This window comes from Pongo pygmaeus, chromosome 2 (genome assembly GCF_028885625.2).
Source record: "Pongo pygmaeus isolate AG05252 chromosome 2, NHGRI_mPonPyg2-v2.0_pri, whole genome shotgun sequence".
Taxonomy (NCBI): Eukaryota; Metazoa; Chordata; class Mammalia; order Primates; family Hominidae; genus Pongo; species Pongo pygmaeus.
In genome coordinates this window covers 142,246,436-142,272,330 of record NC_085930.1, presented here as the reverse complement: position 1 = coordinate 142,272,330, position 25,895 = coordinate 142,246,436, and the positions used below count along the sequence as shown (strand labels likewise).

General features: G+C 43.7%; 1 protein-coding gene across 5 annotated transcripts; it reads right to left on the bottom strand.

Moving 5' to 3' along the window:
• Positions 1 to 948: 948 nt before the first annotated feature.
• On the bottom strand, positions 949 to 17,387 carry CDV3 (CDV3 homolog). 5 transcript variants are annotated; one of them, XM_054483098.2, is made up of 5 exons: positions 17,016 to 17,387; positions 16,213 to 16,289; positions 7,197 to 7,342; positions 4,627 to 4,786; positions 949 to 4,085 (listed from the first exon to the last, which is right to left on the bottom strand). In XM_054483098.2, the coding sequence occupies exons 1-5, from the start codon at positions 17,253 to 17,255 to the stop codon at positions 4,070 to 4,072; spliced, it is 639 nt and encodes a 212-aa protein (XP_054339073.1). In that variant the 5' UTR covers positions 17,256 to 17,387; the 3' UTR covers positions 949 to 4,069. The 5 variants fall into 5 exon arrangements, with proteins under 5 accessions (XP_054339073.1, XP_054339074.1, XP_054339072.1 ...); XM_054483099.2 differs by having other exon boundaries at positions 949 to 4,082; XM_054483097.2 differs by having other exon boundaries at positions 949 to 3,350.
• Between the last annotated feature and the right edge of the window lie 8,508 nt (positions 17,388 to 25,895).

Here is a 25,895-nt window from a genome sequence, read left to right as displayed (position 1 = left end):
TTTGAAAAGAGTGACTTTCATCTAAAAAGTTAAAACTATAGAAGAAATTAAAGCAGCGAAGACTAACAATGTTTCTGTGCATGTTCTATCTTAAATAGGGCTGTCAAAAAAAAAATCTCAATCAAGCACAAAGAATAATCAAATAGTAAATTGTTAACATTACATATTGAAACTCCACTACCAAAATGACTGAAATATACTTTTGCTAATTTAGAAATCTAGGGACTATAATCCAAACTAAATCCTGAAATTTAAAATTACTTTGAGAATTGTAAGATTCATGGAACAAAGCCTTAAATCCTTAGTCTATATAAAGATTTTAGATTCCTCTGCCATAGTTGAAGGTGACAAAATTTAATACAGCAACAAGGACAAATGTGTATTTCAAGTTTTCCAAAAATATTTGTCACAGTTTTGCAGCCACTTTCATGCGTTTTGTATTTTTAAAATTTTCTATTTCTTTTTTTACTGTCTTTGGTTTGCCTAAATCCTCATCGGTCTTTTTTATGCTTGAACACTTCTGAAATAAAAAGTACACTCCTGGCCAGGCCCGGTGGCTCACGCCTGTAATCCCAGCACTTTGGGAGGCCGAGGCAGGTGGAACAGGAGGTCAGGAGTTCAAGACCAGCCTGGCCAACATGGTGAAACTCTGTCTCTACTAAAAATATAAAAATTAGCTGGGCGTGGTGGTGCACGCCTGTAATCCCAGCTATTCAGGAGGCTGAGGCAGGAGAATCTCTTGAACCGGGGAGGTGGAGGTTGCAGTGAGCCAAGATGACACCACTGCACTCCAGCCTGGGCGACAGAGCAAGACTGCCTCAAAAAAACAAAAAAAGTACACCCCTGAGTTTAGAGCATCTTCACCTTCCCACAGCAAGAGAGGTGTGACCTCAACTCACCATTTTCAAAGACAGAATAAGGCTTTAAAATAACCATTACAGTCCAAAATCCATATATTTACTTTTTATTGAATTTGTTAATGTTACAGAATTCTTGCACTGCCAAACCATGCCTGAGAATTCAAACAAATGATACAATGGACAGCCTTATCCACCCATCATACAGTATATTAAAACTTGATTCATGTACATTTTGATATTTTCACAATCTTTTAAAAAGTTATAACAAGAGTTGTAATTTAAATCTGCTGCAGGTCTTCAGATTTCGAGTACAATATGCCTTTACATAACACCTCCACTTACTCATCTGTTCATTCTTCAGTAACATAACCCCCAACAAAATTTTGTTGGGAAAAAATGCAGGGAAAATGCACAGTTCAACGATGGAGATTATTTAAGGTTTTTCGTTCCCAAATAAGTCTTCAGTTTACCAAGAATCCCATTTCTGATTTAATCCTTCAACCTCCCCTTGGCTGGCTCAGCTACTCACCCAAATACATTAGAAGGCAGGCATCCTGCCTGCCACCTCAAATGTCAACATTATTGCCCAGATGTGAGTGGTAGGTCCCATCAGGAGATACTGTAACCCTCCTCAGAGTCCAATTCCTGCATGGACACTTTCGTCAAGACTAAACTCCTATCTGAAAATGCTCCCACATCAAAATAGTTTTACTCACCCACTTGCTTCACTTTTGCCAGTAGCAAGTCTGCAACTCATGCACTTGGCAAAGGGATTTATTAGAGAGAAACCCGGACTCTGCATCAAGTGGTCACATTACCACTTTCAGATATTTCTATTGAACCAGATACAAAACTAGGAAACTGCCAGACCATCTTGTTAGGTGGACACTCTTCTGTAATCCTGGGTAGCTTCCTTAAGTCCCTTTAAATGACCCAAAACTATTAATAGGTATTTTAAGCTATAATTATTAAAAACAGAAGTGCTACATCACCTGTCTTTCGCCCTGACTCTCCAAATGAACATAAAGACACACCAAAAGGTTGATAACAGAGCTAGCTGGGACAATCACTCCATCTATAGAACAGCCAATACCTTGAAAAATTGGGCACAAGTACATGAGGAATTCTTATCAAAGATCATGCACAATCCATGACACTTAAAAGGGTTTTAGCTGAGGTTTTGCTCATGTTGCTCTGAATTTGTAAGGACAGATCAGTGAACCTCTTAGCCCGAGCAGAAAGCATATTCTTCCCACTGCAGTTTACTATACAATTTAGACCTGATTAGATGAGGCATTATAGCAGCACCTGAAGTAGAGCCTCCAGAATCCACTGCCCTTTTCATCAAAGGCTATTTGGTTCCACCCTCAGGATTGGCATACTCACGAGACATTTCACAATCCTAATGCATACTTTAGGTTACTTACTTAACCAAGCAATATGCTCTGTCAAAGAACTTATTTCAAGTCAAAGCAAAAAACGCCTTAATGCAGAACAAAAACAAAACAAAAAAGCACTATCCAAATAAAAAAATTACCAAAAAAAAAACCACCCAAGATTATTGTCTCCCTTACCCCTTCCCCCACTTGGTGGACCCCAGTTTGGTTGAATTTATTTTGTGGTTACCTCGGAATACAATTAAAGTTTAAATTACAAATCACAGCCCTACACAGATGATCTGAATACATCAGTTCTTTTCAGCGGTGTGTTCCAGGAAGTCTAATATAACCACAGCCTACTACAGAGAGTATTCCTTAAGGGTAGGGCACAGGACAGGTTAATTAAGGTCACTTAAATCTTCATCTTTTACAGCAGATCAGAACCCAGATGGCTGACTTTTTATGCAGGATTTCTGATAAGAATCCAGTAGAGCTGGTTGCAAGGTTCACATCGACACTTAATGGTTGTAATCTTCTTATCTAGAAGTTGTGATCCACTGGTTGTAATCTTCTTATCCAGAAGTTGTGATCCACATGAAGTCCACAATGAGTGCAGCAAATCTGAGGTAGTCAACCCTTATGAAGGCTCAGTATCTGAACATAAAAAGATTTTGAAATGACCACTGGCTGCAGGTTTTGGTTTTTTGTATTTGCAGAGTAAATATGAAAGAACACTGTTGAAACTAGTTCACACATTTATATAACAATGAAAATTCCCCTAAATCCAATATGCATAGAGCAGTCGTGACACTTTAACTTCCATAGTGCAATAGGGCCGGTCATGAAATCGAGTGGTCTGCATCGGTGTCTGTAGATCCAGCAGAGATCAGATGATGAATGGCTGTTGGTGGTGGTTAGCTGCAGTCTAGTTACCTCAGAAGGGTTAGCAAAGCCCATTCCTTAATTGTATTGTGAGTGGCTGCTTTTCTGATTTTCAAGCACAGCATATTGGTTGTCTAGCTGAAGTTTAAGGGCCTGGTTTTTTGAAACCTCATCCCTACCTCTATTTTTGTGTCTTACTACTTCAAAGCTCTTCTCCATTTCTTTATCCCTAAGGGAAAAGAAATGTAATCAGTAAATATTTCTTCTTCACTAGGGTTTTTGAAAATATTCGTCCTTGAATTTAAAAAAGCCACCCCTTAGAAGAATCCTGGGGAGGGGTAGGAGTGGAGGCATATATAAAATCCTTATCAAACCATTTTAAGGCTTAAATTCGAACAGAAAACACAGAACGCTGTACTGAAGCTCTAGGGTCCTATCTTCTACTGAATAGTATTAACTGTGACCCTATTTCAGGACAAACTTGAAGAAAACTGTTAAAAGCTGTGTAATGACATTCCTCCTAAGACTTTTACTTTTAGCAAGTAATAGATAATACATCTCCCTCTTTATGCACAAGGGTAACAATTTTCTCATTCAAGTAAATTCTACTCATTAGTCAATGATTTCTCCTCACATCGATTTTGTGGGAGTGGATCTCATTAGATCAGGTAAAGAAACTTGAGTGTGGTGAATCACTGCCCTCCCAAAGGTCCCTTATACATTTTTTAAGACAGAGCAGAGGAGCAAGTCCACGTGGAGGTTTAAATTCAAGCCAGCTGTGCTCTCAAAGTGGTGAAAAGGCTGGGATTTATTCTAAAAGCCACCCCAAAAAACACATTTCCATCTGATGTCATTTACATTTCTTCCCATTTTATTAATTTTAAAAAATTCATGTCCCTAAGTAAGATGTAGATGTGCCATATGTAGTCATTTAATTCCAGGTAGCATTCATTTTAAGTACCTGCTGAAATAAGATTATTTTAATATTAGATTTATAAATGCCAACATCTTCTGTCTATAGTCACATTAACTGGGAATACAATTAAACAACGCTTTTATATTTCTATATTTTATATTTTAATACTGCAGATACACTATACATCTGTTTATGCATTCTAGTCTTTTCGTGGGCCACAAACGACTGTTAAGGTATAAGATTCCTTCACTCCTTCTAGTTTCCATATTATAAGGAGCAAAAGCCACTTAATTATAAAAGAATTTTAACTACATTAAAACTTCTCATTGCCATAAAACAACACAAACCAGGGCTAAGAGAAACTTTTGCAGACAGAAGACAAAGTGTCTCCAATGCTCTTTGCCCTCCCCCTTTCCTCCCTTCCAGGTATATAAAGTCCCATCCTGATTCTCAGCTGCCTGTCAGCTGAAGCTCAGGCTTTATTAGTTAAGGAGTAGTCTCCCTTGGGTGGGTATGCACAACCCTATATCCCACTCCCTGGCCAAGGAACAGAAGTCCCAAACAAAATGCAATTAATTATAGTACTTACTTCCGGCTTTCTACATGCTTGGCAGTTGACTGCAGGGATGGGAACTGTGTATCACTGTAGATTTCTGGTGGTCCTTGTGGTGTTTTCCTTGTTGTGGTTAACCTGGCCCCAGGAGGCCTATACACACCACTAGTCATCGCCGGTTCTGGGGTTTCTGTAACTAATATTTTATAACAATTTTTAGATAAACTATTTAAATGCTCAGCATTTTAATAAGCTATTCTTGCATTCCCAATCATTTAACAATTATAGAAAAAACAATACCAGGGTCTCTGGGTCAGACCACAGAAGGGAAGTCATTTCAGAAAATGTCTGAAAGTGAAAACAGGCCAGGCGTGGTGGCTCACGCCTGTAATCCCAGCACTTTGGGAGGCCGAGGTGGGTGGATCACCTGGGGTCAGGAGTTCAAGACCAGCTGGGCCAACATGGTGAAACCCTGTCTCTACTAAAAATACAAAACTTAGCTGGGCATGATGGCAGGCACCTGTAATCCCAGCTACTCAGGGGGCTAAGGCAGGAGAATGGCTTGAACCTAGGAGGCAGAGGTTGCAGTGAGCCAATACTGAGCCACCGCACTCCAGCCTGGGCAACAGAAGGAGACTCCGCCTCTCAAAAAAGAAAAAAGTGAAAACATTGTATTTTTCTAGGGTAGTATTCTAACTCCTCCTCCGAGTACAACTTTAGTAATCTACGTAAATGATGAGTTCCACAAGCCAAATTACTGGAAGTAGAAAAGGAATCTGCTGGGCCTGGATGACTGGTCTCATCAGGGACTGCCTCTCAGAATAGGACTTTAGTCCTCAGTTTCCCTACCAGTAAATATGAATTACTTCTTTACCTGATTGGTGGACTGACTAAGATGCCATATGTAAAGAATTTATTTAATGAAATGCCAGTGTGGTTATTTTTTAAGATTCTAGCCAGGGCTGGGTGCGGTGGCTCAAGCCTGTAATCCTAGCACTTTGGGAGGCCAAGGCAGGCAGATCACTTGAGGTCAGGAGTTCAAAACCAGCCTGGCCAACACGGTGAAACCCCGTCTCTACTAAAAATACAAAGATGTAGCAGGACATGGTGGTGCACGCCTGTAATCCCAGCTACTCGGGAGGCTGAGGCAGGAGAATAGCTTGAACCCGGGAGGCGGAGGTTGCAGTGACCCAAGATTGTCCACTGCACTCCAGTCTGGGCAAGAGAGTGAGACTTTGTCTGAAAAAAAAAAAAAAAGAAAAAGAAAAAAAGATTCCAGCCAGGCACGATGGCTCACACCTGTAATCCCAGCACTTTGGGAGGCCGAGGTGGGCAGATCACTTGAAGTCAGGAGCCAGACTCTGTCTCAAACAAAACAAACAAAACAAAAAGATTCTAAAGATGATTTAAAAACATAAGACTGGGTGTGGTGGCTCACACCTGCAATCCCAGCACTTTGGGAAGCTAAGGTGGGAGGACTGTTTGAACCCAGGAGTTGAAGACTAGCCTGGGCAACATAGTGAGATCTCATCTCTACAATAAAATAAACAGGTGGCGTGCCCCGGTACTCTGCTTGGAAGGCTGGGGTGGGAGGATCACTTGAACCGAAGCAGTTGAGGGGCTGCAATGAGCCATGATTGCACAACTGCTCTCCAGCCTGGGCCAGAGTGAAACCCTGTCTCTAAAAAATATAAAAATAAAAATTTAACATATAGTAGTTATCTGTGATTTCTGCATAGCAAGATTTGGAGTGATATGTTATTCTTTATAACATTCTAAATAAAATAATGAGTATACATTTCTTTAAAGTAGTGCTCTTAAACTTTCATTATTGCCCTAAGGAGACCTTTCAGACATCTGTTTCCTAACTGCCCCCCACTCCATGAAATTTTAATACGGCAGATACACTACACATCTGTTTATGCATTCTAGTCTTTTCGTGGGCCACAAACGACTGTTAAGGTATAAGATTCCTTCACTCCATAAGAAGCAACTTTTACCCCCTTGAGAATGATAAAATCGGCCCTGCTGAGTATTCATGCTTCAAAAAACAGGAAAGTTAAATAGGGAATGAAAAAGACAAAGCACAAGTGAAAGACAAGGGCCCCTTGTCTTTCTGTCCTTACTCAGCTGTCAAAAATATTTTAAATGATAAAAGCTTTAGGAATTTTCTCTCTCATGAAAACTTCTGGAGTTAAACCCAACCCTAGGGTAGTTACTACTAAAAATCCTAAATGAAGCTGACCTTGGATTCTAGTAAATTAAAGTCTTTTCCTTACCTTTTCCTCCATTAGCAAGTAGTTAATATTTAAAGAGAATATTAGAAGAAATGCCCAATTCCAATAAATGAAACTGAAATCGACTAGTCTATATCTATATAAATTTTACAGCAACATATAGGACAAAAGTATGTCTTTTAACTTCCAGATTCCTTTTATTTAGGATTTTAAAGTCTTTAACAAGATATATACACATCCCACTCTACCAGGAATGGAAAGGAGCCTCTCCTCCTCACCCCACCACAATCATGCACTTAGTTGAAAGTGGACCGTATATAAAATCATATATAAATTAGACATCTTTCTGAAACTAAATAGTAAAATTACCAATGACTGGAGCAGGAGGTGCTTGTACTGGAGCTGTTTTATTCCAGGGACCTGAAGATTTTTCCATACCTCCACCACCACCTCCACCTTCTTCCCAGTTATCACCTGGATCTTGTCTCTTTTCATTATCGTCTTCTTCCTTTTCACTGTTGGAAAAGCAAACATGTAAATTCATTAAGGAACCACCAAGAAAATTTTCAGTCCAAATCGTTAGTTTTATCCATGATTATCTGTACAACCCTGAAGAAGTCAATCTCTTTCGAGACTGAATGTCTTACTTATTTAAAAAGTGACGCCGGGTACAGTGGCTCACACCTGTTAATCCCAGGACTTTGGGAGGCCAAGATGGGTGGACCACCTGAGGTCAGGAGTTCAAGACCAGGCTGGGCAACATGGCGAAACCCATCTGTACTAAAAATACAAAAATTAGCTAGGCATGGGGGCACACACCTACAATCCCAGCTACTGGGGAAGCTGAGGCAGGAGAATCCCTTGAACCCAGAAGGCAGAGGCTGCAGTGAGCTGAGGTCGTGCCACCGCACTCCCTCCTGGGCGACAGAGCATGACTGTCTTAAAAAAATAAAAATAAAAAAAAACTGATGTGCCTCTGTGACAATATGCCTGATCATTTATAGCAGCCCCACATAAGAGCAGGACCCCAGTTACCACCTTAAGCAACTAAGGGAGGGAAGAGAGGATGATACAACCTGAATGCAGAGAAGAGGGTGAGCTGAAGGATTAAGAGCACAATTACAAAATTTTCCTTGCACCAAAGTGTACAAATAGGCATTTAAGGTAAGCGTATTTTTAGTGAGCGAATGAAGAGTTTTGAAAGTTGTATAATTTTATTTGCCAATCCTTTCGCACATATAACAAAATACTCTCAGAATTAGAATTCACATTCCAGCAGATGAAAACAAGTCTGTGTCCAGTGTTTACAGAGGATAGAATTAGCCCCTAACATCAGACATGTATTTATCACCTGTTTAAAAAAATATATAAGAGCTCAGTCTTTGGCTTTCCAGATGTTATAAATGGAAAAGATACCCTCAGTGGTAACATACCACCTTAAGCCTGCTTGCAGTATTTTCTCAATGCTAATTAATTTATTCTTGAAGTGACTTGAGTCATAATCTATTTCTCCAAGGCATCTTTATTTCTTTTTGCTGGATTACTTTTTATTATTTTATGTAACTTTACATGTCCTAAATTACCAAGTGTATATATATTTTGTCTCTTGACAAAAGGGATACTGACAACAGGGATATTAAAGCACAATAATGGCTAAATCGAACGTCCTTTTTGCAACTCTTCATCTTGAAGATACACCTGGCAGAAACTACCAACCTTTTCATAAAATTATTTTTCATGACAATCGTGGCTTTTCCTAGGTCTTCAAGCTTCTCAACTCCTTCACCATTCTACCTTTTCCCCACCTTCCTATAAAAAAAAAGGCTGGTTCCCAAAACTCTGTCCCTGGCCTTCCACTTATCACCCTGACTCTCCTAACTGTATAACCTTGGGAACATCACAGCCTCTCTTGGCTTCTGCAAAAGGATATCTAAGGATGCTTTCCTTCCATTTCTATTAAAACAAGACACATGCTGGCTATAAGACAAAGTTCTTGACTAGCTTGACGGTCTCCTTTAAAGATACATAGAAAAAAAATAAGTGGCAAAATGCCATTCAAAAATAATGGCACTGGCCAGGCGTGGTGGCTCACGACTGTAATCCCAGCACTTTGGGAGCCGAGGCAGGCAGATCACCTGAGATCAAGAGTTCGAGACCAGCCTGGCCAACATGGCAAAACCCCATCTCTACTAAAAACACAAAAATTAGCCAGGTGTGGTGACACACGCCTGCTATCTCAGCTACTTGGGAGGCTGAGGCAGGAGAATCAGGTGAACCCGGGAGGCAGAGGTTGTAGTGGGCCAAGATTGTGCCACTGCACTCCAGCCTGGGTGACAGAGCGAGACTCCGTGTCAAAAATAAAAAATAAAAAATAATGGCAGCATTGTATGAATTACCTACCAACCGGAAGTGACTGCAGAATTTAGAGGCTAGAGTGACAACGAGGAAGAGTGGAAAGAAGAACAGATTTCTCGTCTACATTTACAGCAAGATTTTACTTACAACTTTATCTGAGAGGAAAAAGGATAGAGAATATGGCAATTCATCCCTAAGAGGTCTGAGAAAGAAAAAAAATGCAATTTAAAATAAAAATATAGCCAAGCCATCCCTCAGTTTTCCTTTTTGTTAACATGTAAGAGAATTCTATGCAGCCATTTAAAATGTAAACCCTATGCTGACATGGAGGTAGTATTCATGTCATATAAACCAAAATTCACTAAAACAACATCTATATACCTAATATAAATACAAAAACATCTGCAACAATTTTAAAAAGTTTTATAGAATAGCTCTGGGTGCCAGAATGTATGACTTTATCTTCTTCATGCAGCAAGCAATTAGGAGCAGATTCTAAAGTCAGGCTTCCTGGTTCAAATCCAGGCTCTGCCACTTACCAGCCAGGAAACTTTGAATATGGCACTTAATTTCTTTATACCTCAATTTCCTCTTATGTAAAATGGAGCTGACAACCCCATAATAATCAGCACTATTTACTGATTATCCCTAAGGAGAAGAGACTACAGATGATTCTTACATATTTCTTTATGCTTCTACATTTTTCTCAAAAAATTTCTAAAAACAAGCATATTATTTTTATAACCTACATAAAAAAATCATTTTTTATTTTAAAAAGTTTTTTAGGACAGGGTCTTGCTCTGTCACCCAGGCTGGAGTACAGAGGCCCAATCTTAGCTCACTGTAATCTTCAACTCCAGGGCTCAAGAGATACTCCCACCTCAGCCTCCCAAGTAAGCTAGAACTAAAGGTGCAGACCACCACAACTGGCTAATTTTGCTTTTTTACATTTTTTGTAGAGACAGGGTCTTGCCCAGGCTGATCTTAAACTCCTGGCCTCAAGTGATCCTCCTACCTCTGCCTCCCAAAGTGCTGGGATTACAGGAGTGAGCCACCATGCCCAGCCTCACAGAAAGCTAAACTCCTATTTGGTCTGATGGAATAGTGACAGTATCTCAACTGAAAGTTTTTTTTTTTTTACTGTCTAGTGTCTAACATCTCCTTGCCCTTAGGAAAAAAATAAAAATAAAAAATAACCACAAATTTAAAATACACCTAGTTTACAAACTATTACCAAAAAATAAACATAATCTGTTTAATTAGAGGGACTGTATATCAATAATAAAAGGCACAAGGAGACAACTTAGTATTTTGGATTCTTGGCCAGATGCAGTGGCTCATGCCCGTAATCCCAGCACTTTGGAAGGCCAAGGTGGGAGGATCATTTGAGGCCAAGAGTTCAAAACCAGCCTGAGCAACATAGCAACATAGTGAGACCCTGTCTCTATTTTTTTTTTGAGATGGAGTTTCACTCCTGTTGCCCAGACTGGAGTGCAATGGCCTGATCTTGGCTCACTGCAACCTCTGCCTCCTGGGTTCAAGCAATTCTTCTATCTCAGCCTGCCAAGTAACTGGGATTACAGGCATGCGCCATCATGCCCGGCTAATTTTTTGTATTTAGTAGAGACGGGGTTTCACCGTGTTGGCCAGGCTGGTCTCGAACTCCTTACCTCAAGTAATCCACCCGCCTCAGCCTCCCAGAGTGCTGGGATTACAGGCGTGAGCCACTGTGCCCGGCCAAAAAAAATTTTTTTTAATAAATATTTTGGGTTTTTCCAAATGTGCATCAATAATAGACTGGATAAAGAAAATGTTGCACATATACACCATGGAATACTATGCAGCCATAAAAACGGATGAGCTCATGTCCTTTGCAGGGACATGGATAAAGCTGGAAACCATCATTCTCAGCAAAACATCACAAGGACAGAAAACCAAACACTGCACGTTCTCACTCATAAGTGAGAGCTGAACAATGAGAACAAATGGACACAGGGAGGGGAACATCACACACCAGGGCCTGTTGGGGGGGGGTTGGGGACTGGGGGAGGGATAGCGTTAGGAGAAATACCTAATGTAAATGACGAACTGATGGGTGCAGCAAACCACTATGGCACATACATACCTGTGTAACAAACCTGCACGTTGTGTACATGTACCTTAGAACTTAAAGTATAATAATAATAAAAATAAATAAGTATTTTAGGTTAAGATTCTGAAATACTAGCTAAACTAAACATGTGGAAATTGTCTAGTCAAGACTCTTCATCAGCCGGGCGCAGTGGCTCACGCCTGTAATCCCAGCATCTTGGGAGGCAGAGGCGGGCAGATCACTGGAGGTCAGGAGTTCGAGACCAGCCTGACCAACATGGTGAAACCCTGTCTCTATTAAAAATACAAAAATTAGCTAGGCGCAGTGGCACATGCCTGTAATCCCAGCTACTTGGGAGGTTGAGGCAGGAGAATTGCTTGAACTTGGGAGGTGAAGGTTGCAGTGAGCGGAGATCGCGCCATTGCACCCCAGCCTGGGTAACAAAAGCAAAAACTCTTATCAAAAAAAAAAAGAACGAACAAACCAAAAAAACTCTTCATCCAACAATTGAAGGAATTAAAGCCCAGAGATGCTTAGAGCCTTGCCTAAATGCCAGTTAGCAGGGTAGAAATGATTTACATATTTTATTACTTTTTCATATTTACATACTTCAGAAAGTATCAACTCTCCAAATGTCATAGCAGAACAAGAAACATGTTCCAAACGGTTATTTCCATGGGAGACAGGCTGAAATTCAGTGTTTGACCCAAATATAATATATAGCTTCTCATCAGCTAAATTTTATAAACAAACACTACAATACTGCTGTAAATTCATCACAATTCCACATCAACGGTCTTAAATATGTGTAAGTCTGTAAGGCACTACTGGGAAGGTGAGGAGAATGACACTACAAAAAGGAGATTTACTGAATATCTACTACAGCAGGCAGCATTCCACCCCACTGTACAAAGTTAAACCTCACAGTAACACTAAGGCAGGCAAGAGACCCACCGTATGTATGTATGAGGAAACTTAAGTACCTTCCCCAGGGCTACAAAGCAGCAGAGCCAAAATAGTGTGGGATTCTAGAGGCTATATTATTTCACATTACCTTTTAATTCACTTTATCCCCTTTATAGCTCTAAGGTAAGATGCAAAAATATTCTCTAAGATTTGAGAAATGCACTTTCTTTAGTAAGGCTGACAGGATCACACATCCTGCAGCAGTATAATTTATAAAGAATAGAACAGCCTTATCTCTTTACCTCAAGAGACATGAGAATTTATACATCCTAACTCCCCTTCCCCAACACTAGGGGGAAGCAGCTAAAACAAAAATCAGACTGGACTGAGCTGCTGGAATACGGGGCATCTCCACAGGTTTGTCCCTATTATACCTAGCATTGCTGCAACAGTAAAATGGGGAGATAAACATGGCCTGATCAGCTATGCCTGGCCTGGAGGATTAAAATGTCACTGCACCTCATCCAAAAAATCTTTCCTGACCCCTTCATGGATGATGAAATGTCTCTCCTCTGCCCCAGAGCACCTTGCACATCTCTCTGAAATTATCTACTGTTATCTATTACAGCATGACTTATTTCTACAACCAGAGAACCTCAGTGTCTAGCAGAGTAGTCACATAAGTATTTGCTAGAATAAATCCACCTTGGATAATGTAACCAGCTCTACCTAACAGGTTTAAGTCTAGATTTCTCACCAAAGTTTCTAGAAAACCACTGGACTCCAAGAACTCAATTATTTACTGAAACGTGACAAATGCTCAACACTGTATACCTTCAAGAATTAAATCTTTCAAACATTCTCCCAAAAATCCACTTTAAAGATGGAAGTGGCTGGGCCTAGCAGCTCATGCCTGTGATTCCTTTGCTTTGAGATCACTTGCTGCCAGGAGTTTTGAGACTAGCCTAGGTAACACAGACCTCATCTACAGAAAAAAGTAAGATTAGTCAAGGGTGGCAACTCACACCTGTAGTTCCAGCTACTCGGGAGGCTGAGGTGGGAGGATCACTTGAGCCCAGGAGTTCTTGACTACAGTGAGCTATGATCATGCCACTGCATTCTAACCTGGGTGACAAAGTGAGACTGTCTCAAAAAAATGAAAAAATAGAGATGAAAGAGGCCTACAGGGCCTACAAACAACCAAGGATCTAACTCAAATGACAGGCTCCTTTATAACCACCTCAATGGCTTCCCTCTCAAGAATTTGTCTGTAACAGCATGACCTTGAATAAGAGCTGTTAATTCAGACACAAAACTGGGCACATTAAGTACCTTGGTACTTAAATCTTGAGCTGGTTGGTAAATGTGAAATAGCATCTTTAATATATAATATGTTTGCTGCTAATGAAAAATTTCCCCTTTCAAATGTACAGGTAAAGGACTAATATGCTAACTACTATAAGGACCAGGGTCAAGAACTTTAAGATTGTATGTGACATTTGGCTGGGTTCAGAGGCTCATGCCTGTGATCCCAGCACTTTGGAAGGCTGAGGCGGGTGGATCACCTGAGGTCGGGAGTTCGAGACCAGCCTGAACAACATTGAGAAACCCCGTCTCTACTAAAAACACAAAATTAGCCAGGCATGGTGACATAGGCCTGTAATCCCAGCTACTCGGGAGGCTGAGGCAGGAGAATCGCTTGAATCCGGGAGGCTGAGGTTACGGTGAGCTGAGATCGCGCCATTGCATGCCAGCCTGCGCAACAAGAGCAAAACTCTGTCTCAAAAAAAAACAAAGACTGAATGTGACATCTGCAGCTAACTCTCAGTATACGGAGAAATAGAAAATGATAAAGCACATGTAGCAGAGATTAGTGAATCTGAGTGAAGAGCATATGGGAAGGAGTGTTTCTCAGTGTTGCAGGTTAGTGGAATACCTCTACTAGGATGGCCACTTAGGGCCAATGACTAGAGGCTAAGAAAACAAAAAAAAAAACAATATAAAAGCTAGTCTAGGCCGGGCGCCGTGGCTCACGCCTGTAATCCCAGCACTTTGGGAGGCTGAGGCGGGCAGATCATGAGGTCAGGAGTTCAAGACCAGCCTGACCAACATGATGAAACTCTGTCTCTACTAAAAATACAAAAATTAGCCAGGTGTGGTGGCCGGCGCCTGTAATCCCAGCTACTTGGGAGGCTGAGGCAGGAGAATCGCTTGAAACCAGAAGGCGGAGGTTGCAGTGAGCCGAGATTGCGCCACTGCACTCCAGCCTGGGCAACAAGAGCGAAACTTCGTCTCAAAAAAAAAAAAAAAGCTAGTCTACTTCAGGTTGAACAGAACTTAAATGCTTATACTAGCTGATACTTACTTATATCCCTGGCAAGGGTGAAGTATGTAAGTTATTTAAGACACTTTTCACTATCTCAAGAGTAACCAAAATAGATCAAGACCAAAATAACCCTGAAGATGAACGGGTAATTTATAGTCAGTAACAGAAAAACACAGGTTCTGTTTAAATAATCTCCACAGTTTAACAAAATCAATTTCTAATCCTCAGTGAACTTGAAACCAAAATTTTATCTTCAGAAAAGTGCTACTTTTGCCAAGTTCAACATGGCCAAACACTATTCTTCCAGTCACTCACGTTTTCAAGAACCTGCAGTCACTTAGGAAAGAAAAGACTTAACAAGAGCCAAACTTTACAACAGAACAGGAGCCACACACACAGGCAGTTCCACACCACCAAATGGTAAGAACCTCACATTCCCTCCTCCCCATTCTTTACAGGTCAAGCCCCAGGAGACAGAAAAGAGGAAGACACATGAAGGAAGCCAACAAGTGGTTAGGAATCAAACTCAAGTCTAATCACTTCTACTCAACACCACTACAAAGAAATCTCAAGAGTGGAGACGCCATCATTCCTTAAGTTTCCCATTATCAATCTGGGGGTTTCACTTTGGTTAAGCTCACAAAATGATGTTTTCACAGTAGGACGTTAATGCCTAGCTGTGATAGGTGTTCAACAAATGTCAATAATATTAACCCTGCTTTTTGAGTAAGTTATCTAAAGCTATAGATACTAACATCCAGAGAGGTCAAAAGACAGTTTTCAGTTAAGGAAAGTATTTCCTCCACTGTGCCTCGCACTCACTGGCATTGCCTATAAAATGCAAACTTCAAACTGGAGACATTTTATCAAGATCCTTTATTTCTTTAAACCAGGAGCAAAGGATTTTTTAATCTTAAAGCAGAACCGTACCTTCACTTGTTTTTTCCTACTTTATGAACCCTCCAAAATATAGCACTCACTTAACATCAACCTTAAAGTTGACTGCCATAGACTGGACTTGACAAAATGTTAATTTCAAATCTTCTAAACTACCCAATTTTTAAAAATTACTATGTTTTCTTGAACTTTAAAAAATAACATGTTTACACATATAATTCCATTCCTATGAAGTTTTAGAAAAAATTATGGTGTTAGAATAGCGGTTATGTTGAAGGTGAATGCAGTGAGTAGGTGTTAGGAGGGGAACCTTGTCCTGTATTAGTAATAGTTTCTTGACCTGTGTGCTTATTGCACAGGTTGGTTGCACTGTGTGAACACATAAAACCTCTAGCTCTCTGTAAGTATGATATACTTCAATTACAAAAATATATTCACTTGCTTATTGGAGAGGATGTGAAAAACATCCACATTACTTTTGAAACCAAAACTAAGTACAATCACCGATGTTAAAAGTAAAAATTTTGAAGCGACAAAATCCACTTTAGCTGCCTCAAATGAAAAGGCCTAACCAGAACTGGAAGTAGGCAAGCTCTCACAGGATTTTAGAGTCAGCAGCTAATTTCATGAGCACACGGAAGGGCTGCCTCCGTGGAGTGAGAAAGAGTAGATAGAACCCATTTGAGTCCTAATAAGCATATCTAGAGCACAAGGCTACTATGACGCTGCTTTGGGGCTAAAGGAAAACCTAACTTGTATCCAATATCTGTCCTAAAGGTTATCTAAGCACATCTGTAACCAGACTATACCTTATTTGCATTGCCTGAACCCTGAGGCCGCTGTAATCAACCTCTTTTTGCTCCAATTCTTTCCATTCATCTTCGTCCTGTAAAACAAACGCCATTTGATCAATTAAAGCTATTTGTAGACATATAACTAAGCAAATAACATACTACGAAAAGTGGATCAAGTGACTGGAACCTAAACTAAGCATGTACTTGTCTGCTGGTCAAAGCCCTTGCTTCGTTCTGGGGCAAACTAGGCTAAATGGAGGACAAACATGCTCGTAGGCTAACACTATACTTCAGCTGGGTTCCTGCATGAGAGCTGTTACTTTAAGCAACTAAGAAAAGCCAAAGGAAGAAGTCAATACGAATTTCACAACTACATTTCTACTTCAACCTTGCCACCGAGAGTTTTCTTTTTCTTTCACGGGCTTAGAGACTAAGGCATCACAAAAGAGCTGCTACAAATGCGGCTGCTGAAAGCGAAAATTCAGCTCAAACTACTGGGCTGAGGTCAGCACACGGAATTACTCAGCCTAGACGTCACCCGATAAACGCTGCTCTGTGCTGGGCACTGCGGCCCCAGACCTAGTGCCCCCGGAGGGTGGCGCCGCCCGGGCCTTGGCTAACGCCGAGCGACGCGGGGTGGGAAAGGCGGCTCCACCGCGGGTGTCGGAAGGGGTCCCGGCCCTGGCGAGCCCGGCCCGAGGTGGAGAGCCTGCGTCACGTGGCGGCCCCTCCCGGACGCTTCCCCGGCTGGCGGGGGCGGGCACATGGGGCGCCGGCGCGCGGCCCGGGCCCCGAGTGCCGGCCTCCCGGCCCCTCACCTTCGTCACAGCCTTGGTGGCGGCCCCTGGGCCCGCAGCCCCCGCGCTGGCGGTCCCGCCGTCGCCCGGCCGGGTCCCCGCGCCCGCCCCGCCGCCCGCCGCACCCGCGGCTCCACTGCTCCCGCCAGCGCTGCCCGCTGCGCCCGCGGCACTCGCCGCCCGGTTGCTCCGCTCCTTCTTCTTCTTCTTGTCCCTCTTGGCAAAGAAGTTGTCCAGGCTTCGCTCCTCCGTCTCGGCCATGGCCTCGGCCTCCTCGACCCGGATGGGTGGGGCCGGCGGCGGGCGCGGCCCGCGGGGCTCCGAGCTCGGGGTCGAGGCCGGCTCTGCGCTCAAGCTGCCGGGCGCGGCGACGCCTCAGCCCCGCGGGGTCGCCGAGGCGTGCGCGGCGAGACAGGCGGCTCCCCCTGCGTGCTGGCGAGCGGTGGTACGATCCGCCCGGGGGCTCGCGCGCCGCCGCTGTCGCCCAAGGCTGCCGGGGCTGCCGCTGCTGCTGCGGCGGCGGAGCAGGATCCCGCTCTCCCCACAACCTGAGGGGAAAAGGCACGCGCGAGCCAGAGGCTCTGGCGAGAGCGCTCGTATAGCAGCGGCGCGTGCCGGAGGAAGACGCGCGCGCGCAGGCCTGGAGAGGAGGGGAAGGGGGTGGGGAGGGGAGGGAGGGGGAGGAGGGAGGGCGGGCCGCTAAAAGAGAGAGGCAGCGCCTGCGCCTGCGTACTTTGCTCTGCCAGCCGATGTGGGATCGCCAAAGGGCGGGCGGCGGGAGGAGATGGAGGCGGAGCTGGAAAGAGAGCCAATCAGGTGCCAGGACGAAGCTCTTAGGTGACAATCCCCGACCCAGATGGGGCGGAGTCCAAGCATGGGGGCGGGGAGAGGAGGGCATATGCAAAATAAGTGACGTGCCTGACGACTCCGGTTTCCCGATTGGCCGAGGGTTTAGTCTTGGGGGCGGGCATTTTGAGGGCTGGTTGATGACTTGGCTAAAGAGGTCCAGCAGGAAGGGCAGTGGGTTCCTTTTGAGCGCATGCGCAGGATGCACGTGTGTTTCCTGGCCCAGAACAAACCGTGGCCCCATAGTAGTCGTTTGAACTTTCGCGAAACGGACAGGCACTGCGTTAAGCCAACTGTGTTAAAGATTGTTCCTCTCCTCTGATCGCTTCTGTACTTCCACCCTCTCTGGTGTGGCAACCATTACTTTTCTTCTTTACAGGTTGATTGTGAAAGTGAGAGGAGCAGTGAGCCTGAAGTTTAGGTCCCATTTACTGAAAGATCTTTCATAGGCTGGTTGGTAGGTAGAAAGGGATTTTGTCTAACTCCACCCTCTGGATTATGTTTACCAAGGTCAAGTTCGATAAATCCTATCGTCAAGTCCCTAATCTGTAAAGTGAGTATACTATTTCTTACAAGATAGGGGGATGGAGGGAAGAGAGTCAACATTATTAGCTGCCCAGCACATTGCTGAACGCCCTGACTTAAGTCTAGATGATGATACAGTTTATCCTTAGCTTCTATCCCTGATAAAAGGAGGGGACTGTCTTATCATAGGGGTGGAGACCAAAATGCTCAGGCGAAAGCCAGGTTTAAATGGGTTTAAAGCCCATTTAAATACCCTTGGGGCCTTGAAAATGAAATGAATTCTATATGCAAAAGGTGGTCTAAAGTAAGCTCTTAAACTTTCTACTTCCTCCTTCTAAAAGCAGAAGAGGGAGCTGTCACAACCATTGAGGAAATGACTCAGACAAATGTTGGTAGCCCTATGGGGTAGATAGAACCCAGCCAGTAAATGGAGTTGATTTCTTCGTCTTTTCCTTTACAGTTATCCCATTAAAGTTTCTCTTTTCCTACCCCCTACTTACACTGCTATTAAAGAATTAACTTCTGGCTGGGCGCGGTGGCTCACGCCTGTAGTCTCAGCACTTGGGGAGGCCGAGGCAGGCAGATCACCTGAGGTCAGGAGTTCGAGACCAGCCTGACCAAAATAATGAAACCCCGTCTCTACTAAGAACACGAAAATTAGCTGGGCATAGTGGCTAACGCCTGTAATCCCAGCTACAGGCTGAGGCTGGAGAATTGCTTGAACCCGGGGATGCGGAGGTTGCAGTGAGTCAAGATCGCACCATTGCAATCCAGCCTGGGCAACAACAGCGAAACTCCGTCTCAAAAAAAAAAAAAATCTAACTTCTGAATGTCAAATAAATCAAGGACCTAGCCTTGTCCAGCAAGTAGCTTGAGCTTATACATATACTATTCCCCAAACATAAACAGCTCCCAAGGTGACTTCCTTCTATGACGACATATATCTTCCTGTGATGCAGGCCAGGTTCCGTACTGCCCATCACCATCACCCTCCCTTACCATCGCTAATCAAATTTATTTTCTTTTTTTTCTTTCCTTCTTTCTTCCTCCCCCCTCTTTCTTCCTTCCTCCCTCCCTCTCTTTCATTTATTTATTTACTTACTTACTTATTTTTTGAGACAGAGTCTTGCTCTTGTCACCAGGCTGGAGTGCAATGGCATGTCAGCTCACTGCAACCTCTGCCTCCCAGGATCAAGTGATTCTCCTGCCTTAGCCTCCCGAGTAGCTGGGATTACAGGCACCCGCCACCACGCCCAGCTAATTTTTGTATTTTTAGTAGAGACGGGGTTTCACCATGTTGGCCAGGCTGGTCTCGAACTCCTGACCTTTGTGATCCACCCACCTCGGCCTCCCAAAGTGCTGGGATTACAGGCGTGAGCCACCATGCCCGGCCCCCTCCCTCTCTTTCTTTCCTCATCTATGAAGCACTTATTTAGCTATATTTAGGGCAAAGTGCTTTATTCAAAAGTGAGTAATTTGTGATTCCTGCATTCAATTCCCTTATAATCTAGAAGAGAAGATCTAGATATAAATGAGTTTCAGTTATTTATATCTTTCTTAAGTCCTTATCAATTCATCATTGTCTTGAAAGAATTAATGACTTGAGAAAATACACAGAAGGAACAGTTGTTGAGGGCTGACACTGCAGAATTTCCCACTACATTTTTCAGTGTGATTGATGGCATGATCCCAGGACTTGATCATGTGTGAGAAATTCAGGTCAGGCCAGTAGAGAGACCAGTGTCTGTGGTTGTGTCATTGTTTGTAGTAATTCTCTCCTCTGTGAAGCTGGTCCCTTCCTCTTTGAATCACCTGCCCTAAAATTGACAGCATCTGTTCCCATCAGTTGCTCCTTTTAAACCTCCCCTACCACCCTCCTCCAGATTGGTTGCACAGTGCCCTGAATTGTGCTATCATTATCATCATTACCAGGCACCCCCTCATCTTTGAAGCATTCTTCTGCCCTCCCTCTCTCTCTCTCTTTTTTTCTTTTTCTTTTTAAGAGGCGGGGCTCAAGCAATCCTCTGGCTTCAGCCTCCAGAGTACCTGGGACTACAGGCAGGTGCCATCATGTACAGCTGAATTTTTTTTTTTTTTTTTTACATTTTTAGAGAAAGGGATCTTGCTATGTTGCCCAGGCTGGTCTGGAACTCCTGGGCTCAATTGATCCTGCTGCCTTGGCCTCCTGAGTAGCTGAGATCACAAGTAGGAGCCGCTGTGCCCGGGTCCTCCAGCTCTCTCTTGACAGAGGTGTCTTCCCCTCTGCCGTCCAATGTGTTTGGACCATCTGCATGCTTAAAGCAAACAGACCTTCACTTGTACTTGCCAGATGGAGAAGTTGAATAGTAATGTGGACTATTCCCAGGTATTTCTGCACATCTTCCAAGGGTCCTAATGCTGTCTGAACATGGCAGTTTCCCTCTGGGTCCTCTGAAGTGGTACAATCCGAAGGACATCATATATCTCCCTCAACAAGGCCTGCTGAGTTCCAATATTCCATGAGCTCAAGAGCTGGCAAAGGGCAGTTGAGCCCAGCCCCATTGTTTCTGGGTTCTTTTCTGCTGAGCTATTTGTTCCATGTTCCATTCTGCTACCTAGGCTGGAAATTCCACTCATGCTCAGCTCAAAGGAATGCAGCTCATGCTGGCCAAAGTGCTCACCAGGAAATGGGTGGCTAGAATTCTTCTTTTCATTTCTGGCTTCCTCTCTAACATCTGTAAGGCCAACTATGCCACTGCCTGAATTGTCCCCTTTTCAACTGGGGAACAACTACTTACAGGTCATCTCTTCTGGGAGTCTCTTCTTATTCTCTACAGGCAGCTTGATTTCCTAAACTTCAGAGGCCCAGAGTCTTTTCGTTTGGTATGATCGTTGATGCCTTCCTGGTATTCGCATGATTGGTTTGTTATTTAACCACTCTCATTCATTCACTCACGTATATAAAACATGTATTTAATGAGCACCTACTATATGCCGGGCCCTATGTTAGGAGTTAAATGAGAGATAAGCCCTGCCTTCACAGACCTTATTGTACACTAAGCTGGTAACTAGAAGGAGACACAGAGGTACACCTACAATAGCACACTGAAAACTCTTGAAGGCAGGAATGGCATTGAGCATATAGCCTATATCACACAAGCATTTAACTGATGTTTGTAAAATGAAAAATGTCTCCATTAATCTCCAGTTTTCCACATTAACAGAGGACTGCACAAATCATGGACTCTAAAAGTGTTTCCTTGTTGGCTTATGAGCATAGGCTAACTCTGCCACACATAACAAATAATTCAACCTTATCCCTCAACCTCAAGTTCCTCCTTAGCTCATTTTTGACATTAGGGCCCTAGTTGGAGGATACATGGACAGCAAGAGGAGGCCCCAGACAACAGCAGCTATCCAGGAGAGCTTATTTCCAGAAAGAGGAAAGGGCTGCCATACACCCCCCTCTCCTAGACACACACACACACACACACACACACACACACACACACACACACACCCCACCATGGCTTGAGAAGGGAGTCAGACTCATTAACCCCACCCCCAATGGGTCTGGTTTGGTGAGTGTTGAACCACATAAAATTGCTGCTATTTGACTGTTTTTGACCTGCCAAAAACAATCATTTCAAAAGGTTAAACTTAACATATTAGAAAATAAACCAAAAAGTTCCATAAATAAATGAAGAGCTTGGGAACAACCAACCTATCCATCAAGGTGACCTCCTTGGGCGTCTCAGTGAGGGAAGGGCTGCAATGTGATGACAATTGAATGATCAGCAACCGAATCAACTTTATTGTATGGAGAATGTGTGAACTGAAGGATGAGGGAAGAGGCTGGAGAATAGAAAGAGGAAAGAAAAAGAAATAGGATAAAGCCATGAGGCCAGAAGTTGGCACTTATTACCCACCACTATCCAGGAAAGAGCAGTGTGAAATTTGTGTTCACATAGACGTGCCCTGCATAAGGTGGAGATGATTCAGTAGACTGCACCCTGATTTGGCTGAAATAGCCCTCAAAAAGTCAGCTTTCCTTAACTCTTGGGATACACTCACCAACCAGACTGTTGATGACTAACTTGACTCTCTGAGACTGCTGATATTGGGAAAAGGGTGCCCTAGTTGGGAGAGGAACATTCCAGTTACTGAAAGACTAACACTGTTAATGAATACATTGGTATGTATGTGGTTATATAGTTTGGCCTCTTATGAGTTGGATTGCTGGGAGTCAGGCTTTTTCAGGCAGATGAACCCTGACAAGACACTGATATGACTATGACCCAGGTTCAGCTCTGTGGCAAAAAGCTACTCTGGGTGGCCACTTTGGGAGCCAGTCAAATGACTCTGGCACAAAGCAAGACATTCTGACTCAATCGTTTTGATCACAGAGTGCAAGGGATATAATTACGTTGGCAAGGCACGATTTTCCTGTTCCTGACCCCAGCTCCATTCTTGATCTTACTTCATGATCCAACAGCTACATGTGAGATTGTCTGGCATTTTCTGCTTCTGAGTCAGAGCCTCCGTATTCCTGGTTACTAGGTCACTAGGCCAATGGTATTGTCATCCTCTTTAGGCTGACAAAAAGCAGAGAGAGGGTCAGAGTGCAGGGAGTGCAGGGAAATCTTCCACGTGCTGGGTGGAAGGCAAATCCTATAATTTCTCTCGGGGACCTTGCTTTTTACTCGGTGGTCAAGCGCATGCTTTCTAGAGTCAAATCTAGTTTCGAGTACCAGCTCTGCCTCCTCCTAGCAAGTCACTTAACTTCTCTGCATCACAGGTTTTTTCATCTGTAAAGTATGGTTGATAAACACAACTGCCTCCTGGAGTTGTGAGGATGAAATGTGGACATGAATTTAAGACCACTCAGCTCCAGTGCTTGGCAAATAGGAAACCCAATTAATGTTACAATTAGTGTGAGGGATGATGATGGTGATGATGATGATGGCATGTATCTTGATTTATAATTACACGGTGGGGGTCTGTGGTTATTTATTATTATTTTTTTTTTACAGAGTCTTGCTCTGTCACCAGGCTGCAGTGCAGTGACGTGATCTCAGTTCACTGCGACCTCTGCCTCCTGGGTTCGAGCGATCCTTCTGCCTCAGCCTCCCAAGAAGCTGGGACAACAGGCGCGCGCCACCATGCCCAGCTAATTTTTTGTATTTTTAGTAGATACAGGGTTTCACTATGTTCATCAGGCTGGTCTCGATCTCCTGACCTTGTGATCTGCCCGCCTCGGCCTCCCAAAGTGCTGGGATTACAGGTGTGAGCCGCCACCTCACCCGGCCGGATTATTCTCTTATCTGTCCTCCCTAACTCTGCCACTCATTCATTACTGGGTCCTCAATGTGTTTTTTTTTTTTTTTTTTTTTTTTTTTTTTGAGACAGTGTCTCACTCTGTCACCCAGGCACCCAGGCTGGAGTGTACTGGCGCAATCTTGGCTCACTACAACCTTCGCCTCCCAGGTTCGAGCAATCCTCCTGCCTCTGCCTTTCGAGTAGCTGGGATTACAGGCTAACACCACCACGCCCAGCTAATTTTTGTATTTTTGGTAGAGATGGGGTTTCACCGTTTTGGCCAGGTTTTGAACTCCTGGCCTTAAGTGATACACCCACCTCAGCCTCCCAAAGTACTGGGATTGCAGGTGTGAGCCACTGCGCTTGGCCATACATTTGCAGTTTCTAGATATGAAATAGCTTGGTATTTGGGGCTTTTCTCTCAAATGTTCTGATTATATATAGTTTCTGTTCCTCATGCTAAACCATCCATGACCTCAAAATGACTGAAATAGGCTGGGTGCAGTGGCTCACGTCTGTAATCCCAGCCCTTTGAGAGGACGAGGCAGGAGGATCACGAGGTCAGGAGTTCGAGACCAGCCTGACCAACATGGTGAAACCCATCTCTATTAAAAATACAAAAAAAAAAAAAAAATTTGGCCGGGCATGGTGGCGGGCACCTGTAATCACAGCTACTCGGGAGGCTGAGGCAGAAGAATTGCTTGAACCCCAGAGGTGGAAGTTGCAGTGAGCCAAGATGACGCCATTGCACTCCATCCTGGGTGACAGAGCGAGACTCCATCTCAAAAAAAAAAATTACTGAAGCAAAATGACCACTCCCAAGTTCCCTGTCTGCTTAGTGACACTGGCTCATTCATGAGTACATTACTGCTACCTGCTTTCTCACTCAGTCTTTTTGGGACCTGAGGAGTTACTCTCCCTCTCAGACCAAATAGAACTGGACTGAGGGTGGGGGCAAAAGTAGCCTCAGATAATCACTGATTATTCTCCTATGGAATAATTTGATGGCTGTGACCCAACCTACTTTGTGGATTTAATCCTAGACCATGTGATTCTGGGATCTGCTCCCCCAACCCCTTCCTGGCCTCAGGCAGGCCTCTCCATGCAATGGGAAGCCCAACCTGAGGATGGCCAGAGGATAGAAATTGAAAATTTTTGTGAAGCTCTCTGGGGCTTTTTCCCTTGTTGCTGGCAAATCTTGTCCTCATGGGCATCTGTGGGCCAAGAGGCCCTGGAGGAACAAAGTGCATGTCATATATTTGTAAACAATTGTGAATTTGGCCTGGCAAGGAGGCATGAACCTGTAGTCCCAGCTACTTGGGAGTCTGAGAAGGGAGGATTGCTGAGGCCAAGAGTTCGAGGCTGTAGTACACTACAATCACATCTGTGAATAGCCACTGCACGCCAGCCCAAAGTGCTGGGATTACAGGCATGAGCCACCTCAACTGGCCTGGATTTGTTTTGAAAGATAATTCGATGCTGGGCATGGTGGCTCACACCTATAATCCCAGCACTTTGGGAAGTCGAGGTGGGTAGATCACCTGAGTTCAGGAGTTCAAGACCAGCCTGGCCAACAGGGTGAAAGCCCATCTCTACTAAAAATACAAAATTAGCCGGGTGTAGTGGCACATGCCTGTAATCTCAGCTACTCGGGAGGCTGAAGCAGGAGAATCGCTTGGATCTGGGAGACAGAGGTTGCAGTGAGCTGAGATCATGCCACTGCACTCCAGCCTGGGCAACAGAGTGAGACTGTCTCAAAAAAAAGAAAGATTATATGATACATTTTGTGTTTTGTGGGGTTGTTTATTTTTACATACCTTACCTCCTCCTCTAAAGGCTTAAGTAGAAAGAAAGCAATAGAAACATATATTTAGGGCCAGGTGTGGTGGCTCACACCTGTAATCCCAGCACTTTGGGAGGCTGAGGGGGGTGGATCACAAGGTCAGGAGTTCAAGACCAGCCAATATGATGAAACCCCGTCTTTACTAAAAATACAAAGAAAATTAGCCAGGCGTGGTGGCGGGCGCCTGGAATCCCAGCTACTTGGGAGGCTGAGGCAGAAGAATCGCTTGAACCCAGGAGGCAGAAGTTGCAGTGAGCCAAGATCACATCATTGCACTCCAGCCTAGGCAACAGAGCAAGACTCCGCCTCAAAAAAAAAAAGAAAAAGAAACATATATTTAGGAAAGTAACATGTATGGAGATATGAAGCTGGTATAAAACATGTATGTC

Excerpts from the sequence above, each read along its gene's own strand:
- CDV3 (XM_054483097.2), bottom strand. The coding sequence starts at position 17,255 with ATGGCCGAGACGGAGGAGCGAAGCCTGGACAACTTCTTTGCCAAGAGG. Across the intron at positions 16,290-17,015 it reads CCACCAAGGCTGTGACGAAG|GACGAAGATGAATGGAAAGA; the intron begins GTGAGGGGCCGG and ends TTTGTTTTACAG. Across the intron at positions 4,787-7,196 it reads ACCTCCTGCTCCAGTCATTG|TTACAGAAACCCCAGAACCG; the intron begins GTAATTTTACTA and ends ATAAAATATTAG.